This window comes from Limulus polyphemus, unplaced genomic scaffold, assembly GCF_000517525.1.
Source record: "Limulus polyphemus unplaced genomic scaffold, Limulus_polyphemus-2.1.2 Scaffold1228, whole genome shotgun sequence".
NCBI classification, from domain to species: domain Eukaryota; kingdom Metazoa; phylum Arthropoda; class Merostomata; order Xiphosura; family Limulidae; genus Limulus; species Limulus polyphemus.
The window spans coordinates 194,166-204,129 of NW_013666838.1; the positions used below are offsets into that span (position 1 = coordinate 194,166).

General features: G+C 30.4%; 1 protein-coding gene across 3 annotated transcripts in view; it reads left to right on the plus strand.

Moving 5' to 3' along the window:
* LOC106462701 (guanine nucleotide-binding protein G(q) subunit alpha) overlaps positions 1-9,401 on the plus strand; it is a 29,226-nt gene extending 19,825 nt beyond the window's left edge. Inside the window, exons 5-8 of one of the 3 annotated variants that reach the window (XM_013922645.2) lie at positions 3,098-3,227; positions 3,728-3,881; positions 5,957-6,064; positions 6,974-8,380. In XM_013922645.2, coding sequence (XP_013778099.1) covers positions 3,098-3,227; positions 3,728-3,881; positions 5,957-6,064; positions 6,974-7,056 — 475 coding nt within the window. In that variant the 3' untranslated portion in view covers positions 7,057-8,380. The other 2 variants (XM_022390022.1, XM_022390021.1) reach the window with 2 other exon arrangements.
* Positions 9,402-9,964: the final 563 nt, after the last annotated feature.

Sequence of the window (9,964 nt, forward strand, 5' to 3'; positions counted from 1 at the left end):
GAAAGGTTATGTATCAGTTAGGGTGTTTTGGCTACAGATTTCGCTGAGCACACTCTGCAAGACCTTTAATGTAGAGATTAATTATTATATGTTTAAGTTATTTTATCCTTTTTATTTACTATTTCATTAATGTTCAGCTACAGAGTATAATATCCTAAGGATAGTTAAATAATTACTTGTTAATTTTCTTGTGACTTGGTCAACTGACGCATATGTTAAGAAGGTGAAATGGGGAGGGGGGGAGTTGGTCTTCTATATTTATTTAGCCTAGAACCCTGTTAGCAAACGAAACACTGAAATTAGCACAACTTCCTACCACCACTGAAAAGCAACATCTGAAACCATCATTAAATAAGCAACAACTCCAATCTAGTGGATATCACTCCCGTTTACAGTTCCTGAGGACTCGGGTCCAAAGTCTACTAACAGTCATTCTCAGGAGTACACACATCTGAAGATGACAACAATTTGGTAGTCAAATGTAGTGTTAGTTGAAAAGTAAAAGTTATGTAATATGGTTAAAAATTAACACAGAAAGAAATAATAATTTTCAGTAACCAGTTACCCATAATACATCACATTGTCTTTACCAGTTTAAACATAGTGATTGTTTTAATTTTCTCTTACAAGAAATATCTATATATGATAATTTGTTTTCTATCGTAAGCAGAAAAAAGTACAACAGTTGTCATGTTGCATCAATAAATTTATATCAATACATGGTTAATTGATATACATTACATGATGTTCTACATTGTTGAGTGTAATGTAACAAAACTTTTAAAACAGTTTTAAATTAACCACAAAGATTTGTTTTGTGTGTTTCCACAGACTAAAGTAAGTTGTATTTTAAAGTCACTGGTTACAATTACAGGTCTTTTTAATTTAAAGATAATTTTCTGGAAATTACGTATTCATTATGTGTGTAGAAATTTACATGCCTATATCCTGATACAGTATGTGAGATGGAAATTTAGCCCTTTCTTGTCAGGTAGGAAAAAGTGCACACGTCACAACCTTTTACAAAGTTGAATTCAAAATTTAATTAAACACCTTATCAAAATATAGTTAATAAATCTAATTTTCACCATATATATAAGTTTTAAGTTCTTAATTTTATAAGAAAACATTATCTAAAAATAATAATCACCCCTTGTATGAGAATTGTGGCATTTTCTCTTAGATCTTCCCCTACCCTAACTTATTTACCACCCCTCCAAGAAGTACAGAATTTAACATAAGTTACTTGTTATAATATACATATTACTCAGGCAAAGCATAATTTTTATAACCTTCAATCTTATTTGTATACAGAGCCTTAAGCTATAAAATCAGACCACTTGCCACACCCACCTGTCATGTCCTCTCTTTCACAAATTGCCAATAGTTTTCTCCAGTGTTTTATAATATATTATGTATAACCAATAAAAAGTCAAGGTTTTAATCAATTAAATGATGTATTATATTACATTGTGTTTTGTACAAGGCATTGTCTGTTTTATCATTCAGTTTCAAATTTGTTCTTACAGAATTAAAAAGTTTTCATAGCTAAATAGCCATGAAAAGTATGATAGTTATAGAAAGTTGTTTTTTGTGTGTTGTTGTTCTGTGTGCATTATTTAATTAGATAAAAAAATTCTTTAATGTAGTAGTACCATTCATATAAAAAAAAGGCTTAAGTTTCATTGACAGTTGACTGCAAAACCAAAAAAAAAGAAAAAAAAGGCCCGGTTAAGTACTATCTTTCTTGTTTTTCATGTGTATTCTTTATTTATTATTATAAAAGTAACTAAAATGTAAAAATTAGGAACTTGTTAGGTTAGATGAGGAAAATAATAATAAAAATTCTTCATAAGGTATGCCTGAGAACAGCTCGTATGTTATGTAATTCGATACTGCAAAGTGAGCTGTATGTTTACCAAGTGATTTACAACTTGTGTAACAGTATTATTAATTAGGCATGGTTTTCAAAAGTCAATAAAACAATAGAATGAAGTATAAATAGATATATACTGTTACGAGCTCTAAGCTATTTAAGATAAACAAGTGTGGTTTCCTGTTACAATTTGCAGTCATTCTAGAAAGGAGAAAGGATAATTTACATTTATTTCCTAATTCCCAGTTTAATTCTGAATAAGAGAGGTCCACCTTTCAAAGTGCTCAGATTATAGGATTTTTAGCATATACTAAGACTTCTTGAACATACGTGTTTTTCTGACATTTTGAATATTTCCTATTTTTATATGGTAGTTAACGAGGTCGGGCCAAATCTGTATTAACAGATAAAATATAAGGTTTTCTGAAAAAAATGTGTGATATTTATATAGGATGTTTTAGAGATTATGCAAATTAAATTTCAAATGAAGAAAGGTATTTTTAATCTTAACATGAAAATCACTTTGCACTCGGAGCAGTTAACACTGACACCAAATGTTAATGGACAAATTTTTGGTAAAAAATACTTAATTAAAATTTTAATTTTTTTTTGTGTGTGTGTGTGTGTCTACACAAAAGACTTGTAATGTTTACTGAAAGCTTGCCAAATTATGTGTAGCTACATTAGTATTTTCAGAGTTATAATACATGTATATCTTCATGGTTACAAGTTTATGTAAAATATACGAACCCCTTGAAAAAGTGTTAAGTGTATCTCCATGTGTATAGGTGAGTACTTTCTAATGACATTTGATTTAAGAAAAAAGCATCTAACAAGCTCACAACTCGTGTGCACAGAACATACAAATATTCAGTGCTTTGTTGAGTGATCACCTGCCAGAAACTTGACGTATTGTGTTCCACAATTCCTGTGTTGTTACAAGTTTAATGATCTGGCATTTCTTTAAAGATATATGATGCAAAAATGATGAGATTTTTAATTATAAAAATATTATATTCTTAAATATTTGGCCAAGTTGTTTTCAGTGTGTTAAAATGTTTTCATGTACGTCCCATTTCATGCAACGTAATGTAATATTTCAAAAATTTAATGATGCTCTTATACTTCTCACATGAGACCATAGATATGTGTTGTGATAAAAAAAACTTCAGTACACTTTTGTACATTTCTTTATATAGCAATATATTATTTATATTTTAGAATGGTAGATGTTGGAGGACAGAGATCAGAGCGAAGAAAATGGATTCACTGTTTTGAAAATGTCACATCTATAATTTTCTTAGTCGCCTTAAGTGAATATGATCAAATTCTGTTCGAGTCAGATAATGAGGTAAGAAACATTTACCCTTCCCCTTTCTTATTAAGCAGAAATGTACATTTTTTACCAAAGCAGTTACATATAAGATATTTCACTTAATGGCAGTTATTATTTTTATTTCATACTTTGCTAGAGATGGCATTATATACTAGATTTCATATTAAATTTATCTCAAGCTTTAACAAAACATTCCCAGATTTCATTGCCTTCACTGTTCTTGCAGGATTTAGGTATACTTTTTAGGTACCATAGAGTTATATAAAAGTACTGAATAAATCATTTAAACCAGATTTGTTTGATGCAGTTCAGTAAAATTGTAATGGACTAATTACTTAGAAATTTAATTACTGTTTAAAGTCATAGATGTTAAAACTTTCCTTACCAGATGCTGAAACTCGTAAAATGATACAAAAAAAAATAAGTAGGAAGGATCTTGAACCCTATAGAGGAAAGAAGCAAGGAATTTTTTTTTTACTTGTATGTAACTTACGGAAATTTTTCTTCGTTAACAGAATCGTATGGAAGAAAGTAAAGCATTGTTCAAGACTATTATTACATATCCATGGTTTCAAAATTCATCTGTTATTCTTTTCCTAAACAAAAAGGATTTGTTAGAAGAGAAAATCATGTATTCACATCTTGTGGATTATTTTCCAGAATATGATGGTAGGTTGAGAAAATGTTTTTCGTTTCACAAGTTTATTCCTCACTTAATGTTCATCTACATTAAGCAAAAAAAAATTTTTTTTATCTTTTTCAAATTAGCATACAAAGACTTTTTTGTTTTTGATACAAATTTCAAAACTTTCAAATTTTACATGTGTGAATTAGAGAAAATGTAATTTTGTACTTGGTTTCAAAATTCTTTAACCCACAAAAATATTCAAAGTAAAGCATGAATAATAAAATATGTTTAAATAATAATAATCTGTATGCTTAAGACTGTTTTTCCTTTTGTTTTAAATAAAGTAAGAATTGTAAGAAGCTGAAATATTTAACTTGAAATAAAAAAATATTTGACAATGCATTTTTTAAATTTGTGTTAAAAAAATTAAATTTGGATGCTTTTCATGTAGATGCACCATTTGACTGTAAAATTATTTAGATGATGTTCAGTAATAAGAACTTAACAAGTAATGATTTATAGGCCGTTTGTAAAGATTTATTGTTTCTCAAAGTGTGGAATTAAAAACTTACTTAATACACATTGCAACTTTGTAGACCAAGAAAGATGAAGTATTAATGAATTTATTTTTTCTATAAACATCCAGTCAATATTGTAAGTTCAAATTCTGTTGTTTCACTTTAAAAACGGGCACAATAATTATTGCTATAATATATATATACATATTTTCAGTAACAATTCTCAGTCAGGTTTAATATGCAGTATAACAGCACTGGGAAAGGCAGTAACGAAGATTGCAAGGTTCACACTGGTTGGTTGATAAGCGAAATTTCACCAAAGAAGACCCTCATTGTTGAAAGAATGATTTTTTTGGTACTTTGAATACAGACTTATTGGCCAAGACAACTATGTTAACTTAGTACAAATTTAATTTTTTATTAACTAATTAGCTAAATTTTAGCTAATTTTGTAATTGTTCAGTAATTATTATTATTCATAACAATATTTTAACTGGGATACCGATGAAATTATTATTACAGAAAAATTAATTACAAAACTCAAAAGATGTAGGATTTTTCTTTTCAGTTGCTATAAGTTTGTTTTCAGTATTTCTTCGAAATATTAAAAAAACAAAAAATACATATAACCTAAAAGCTAATAAAGTATGACATTTCTTTTGAAGCATTTTCAGGTTCCAAAGTTTCTTCAAAGTTTAAAATATGTTCAGAAATTTTTAACTTTCCCAAGATTCACAACAGAAACATGGTCATTTTAGTCTTTTTTTTCAGATAATAGATTTCAGTGTAAATAAATAGTATGTACTTCTCTTCTAGCAAAATGACAATTTGCCTACTTTTTATTATGTTTGCTCCAAGAGTAAATTGCTTTAATAATATTTATAGAAATGAATCTATAACTTTTTTTGTTTCTTAGGAAACCCTTTATGAAAACCTGGTGGAATCTTACCATGTTCTTATAATTTACGATTAGAGAATCGTGTCCGATTTAAAGCCAGTTATGCTAGAAAAATTTATAGACCAGTAATTCAGACACTAGAATTCTGTGTGATATTCAGTTTATAAGAAACAGAATGTATATTCCTCTTAACTAATCAAGGGGTTACAAAAGCCGGCAAGACATGTACAACAGTAAATAGTTAATTTTGTACATCATCTTTAAATAATTAACATTTTCTAGGAACTAAGTTTCATTAATTTGTTTTCAATTTAACATTCAAGTTGTACTTACTGATACACGAGTATAATCATGGGTAAAGTATAAAGCCTCATCTTTCTTACAGTTATTAACCCTTTTTTTAATGATGTTTTCCATTGATATAAATCAGAAGAGGACACTTTAAATTTTGATGATCCTGATTTTTTTTACATTGTTTTATCTTTGAAAAAAGATTGCTACAACAGGTAATTCATCGGTGTTTTTATAGGATTTATACATGCCAGATATAGATCTAAATGTCCAAAACAAGTTTTTCTTTTTTATTATGTCATTCTAAAAGACAAATGATACGTTTATTTGTTTTTCAACTCAAATATGATTCCACATTTTCTCACAAAGAAAAGTTGTAGAGAACTAATTTTGGAATTAATTGTTATAGGCCCCAACCAGGACCACATTGCAGCCCGTGAGTTCATCCTAAAGATTTATCTGGCTCAGAATCCTGACCCAGATCGTATGATTTACTCTCACTTCACTTGTGCCACAGGTTAGTTTAGCGAGCAGACAAGTGCATTTAAAATAAGGAGCCCTTGCCTATAGATAGCGCAAAAATGACATTCCCATTGCTACTTTTCTCAAAGTTATATTTCTTAACCTTGCGTTTTTCCTGTCTTCTTTGAGTGCTGTGTAGTTACCAAGGTGCTTTAGTGCTGTTATTGGCAACCTTTGACAACCCACTAACGAAACTATTTGTTGGTGGATGTTGTGTAAAAGGTCCACAAGAGGCCGTCTTCTGCCTCCAAACCTCCACAGACATTGAACTCTTAGTGCCTTTTGATACTCACTGAAGCACCTCTTCCTCTCCCCTCTGCTTCTCTAGGGCCAAAGAAAGATGCCATTCACGCTAGGGAGTTCATCCTCAAAATGTTTGTGGACCTCAACCCAGACAGTGAAAAAATCATCTATTCACATTTCACTTGTGCAACAGGTAGGAACAAGCTACCTGTGCTTGTGATAAGTAGATGTGGAGGTTTGGCAATGGCAGACTTGAGCATCTGACCCCATGTGCATGCTTATTTGTTTGCCATCACTATGTAGAGTAAGTCTGCCAGCTTTAGAACCTCTTTTTTTTTAAGTCTTCTTTCAATAGTTTTTACTAGCTTTTTGTGAGATTTAAAATGTATTTGTGACATTATCTGTGGATGATATGAACTATCTTTTTAACTTAAATTACAATATTTTTAATTTTGCATTTCTTATCTCTCCCTTTTTTTTTATGTGTTTGTGTATGGTCTTTTTAATGTTTGTTGGTATGTGTCAACAGTGTGCGTGTGACTACTTAGCATGTTACTTATTCTGTCATTTTTATAAAAGTCGCACTGGCTCTGTCACTAACAGTTTCTTCTGTTTTCTTGTGTCTTTCTGCTTGCATGTATAATAACACCTGTGCATGTAGATACCGAAAACATTAAACTGGTCTTCTGTGCTGTGAAGGATACTATACTGCAGAACAACCTGAAAGAATACAACCTTGCCTGATGTGATGACAGTAAGAAGTGTTGCAGATGTGTCGGATCCAGTAGTTTGTGCTTGTTGGGATCCTTTTCAATATTGTACTCACTGAAACACATTTATATTATTTTACTGTAGAGAAATTGATGCATGTGTAGTTTCTTTTACAAGAGTTGTACTTTTTGGTTTTTATTGGTTAACTGTTCATGTGATTGATTATTTTGTTTGCAAATTACGTGTTTCTAGTTTCAATATGTATATATAATTTATTTTCAATTTGTCATCAAATACTACTTACCTTGATACATGCATGTCCTAAATATTTATAATTTGCTGAAAGTAAAAAAAATATTTATTGGATTTACAAGTATTTTTGTGAGAAAGTTGCATTTGCAAGTTTTTGAAGTTAGCTCTTTACTATTATGATGTTATGCCAAAGATAACAATCAGTTGATTGTATGTTTTTCTAGTACTAACAAGTTCCTAGGATGAAACATTAACTTAGTTGTTTACAAGTAATAAAACTAATCAAATATTTCTTGATCTTAATAATGTGTTTTTTATAAACTAAGAATATGGTAGGGTCTTGAAATGATCATATAGCAGTTGTCAATTCCAAGAAGCGGGACATTATTCAGAAAAGCTTGTGGCGTGTCAAATTATTTGAAGCAAAATAACTAGTCATTATCATTAAGAATTAAAGTTAATATTATATCAGTCATTTAATAATTAATTTGAAAAGAATGAATGAAATTTCTGTAGTTAAAGTGGGCAACTATCCGTAACGAAACTTGCATTAAATAATAATCAGTTGTGTGATGCAGCGTTTACAGGAAGAAAGTAAATGTTCAAAAGGAAATCAGTATATGTACTATCAGTAGATAAAGTTTGTGGCAAAGGAAGAACGTGTTAAATAAATGTTCATATAAAAACTAGTGAATGACAGCTTTTATATATTCATTATAAAAGAATAAGAGAACAAAATTTAAAGTGTTATTCTGTCTTTTTTTTTCCTTTTTAATAATATTGCTAGTAAACATTATGTAACTATGCAGTTTTACTGAACAATAAATAAAATAAAAAAACATTAACGTTCTGATATATTTTTGGACAAAGGTTTTTTGGTTCATTTTTGTTTTTTTTTACCTGTTTTTTATTTGTGATATGTGAAAGTTGATCAACAGTAGTGAAAATTTGTATTTGAGTTATCTTAAATTTTGATGCTAAGTTAATGGAATGGAACTTCAGAATGATAATTCATCTATAAGAAAGCATTAGGGTGGTTGTGTTTTTTTAAATGAATACTTTGTTTAAATTCCAAGGTTATACTCATGGGCTTTTTTATTTTTCTGGGCAGACACGGAGAACATTCGATTTGTTTTTGCAGCAGTGAAAGACACCATCCTTCAACTAAACCTGAAAGAATACAACCTGGTATAGAAAAAGAGAGACTGTAATTCACCTTGTTGACTGACCTCATCTACTTTTCATTACTGATGCCACTTTTGCATATTTGGTATCACTCTACTGAGAGGTGGACAGTGAGCTTGTGGTTTGGGAGGGTTTGTGTGTGGATGTACTGGGTGGCACTCTTCCTATACACACTCCTTTCCCTCCTTCTTGGACCCACCAGAAAGACTTAGTACCTTGTAGCATAACCTGGCACTCTGATCTCAGCCTCTCCAAATCCTTGATTAATCGGACAATTTTCAAGCATGCAGGTTCCTGAATCCTGGCACAATGTAAAAAAAGTTTTTTTTTTATATTTTTTTGTTTTGCTCTTCAAAATAGTCCTTTTGCTTAATATATTTTGTAGACATGAGAAAGCTTATGGGTCTCAAATTGTCAGTCTGTGCCAAAAAGTCAACTAGTAAATTAGATGTGAGATAAATATGGTACAGTCAACAGTGCTACTAGTGTCTCTGTGCTGTTGATACAACTAAATATTCTAGTTAATATGGCTGTAAGACTGGCTCATAAGTTGGCTTTGGTTGATTTAGGAGACTTCAGTAACAAATCCGCCCATTATTGGATAGAGATGTCCTTTATCTAGGTGCTGAGAAGTCATCTAGTTGAGTCAGCCGTTGTGTAAACATCTCCACTTCAGTACCTACATGCGGTGTATCTCCTTAACCAAGCAGGAGTTATACATGAAAATGTAACACCCTAAAGGCTTCAGCCTCAGTCTTGTACTAGTCACTGTTGTCAATGTAATTAAATATTTTGACATACTGTTGACAGATGTGGTTTCTGAGCCAGCTGTAAAGCTGCCATTTTAAAATGGTACTCTGTTCACAAGAGTCCCAATTTCTCTTGTGCTTTGTCACAGGATTGCCTTCTGTATACGGGACCTGGCAACACTTAAGTATATAGTAAGGGCTAAATTTATAATGTAAGCTGTGTTGGACATGTTCAGTTATTGTCTGTAGGCATCTAATCAATTAAAATTTTAGAGTCTATTCAGTTTAATTAAACATTATGCTTCTCGTATAGTTAAGTGTATAGACCTTATGTAAAAGTATTGCACTTTTAAAGATGCATGAACAATTAATTTGTTTTGTCGTGGTACACTGATTATTTAAAAACAACCAATGCATTCATTTTTAGCTAATTTGGGAGTTGGACACAAATCTAACACTTTTTTTTTTTTTATGTTTTAAAGTTATGTGAATGTTAAATGACATTATCATTTTTTTTTCCACTTCAAAGGCAAAAGTGTACTTAAACCTGAAGATTCCATTATGGAGACTTCTGCTTTTATTTATAATTACTACTAGTACTTTGTTCTTCAGATTTGTTACTGTGAAATATTTGATTAGTGGAGGATGCAAGTCATTGTTGTATGTACAGCTTAAATATTTCAAAAAACAAATGCATTGACGATGTGCTATATTCTTCACATTGCTCTAATTATGTTTGAAATAGATTTTTTTTT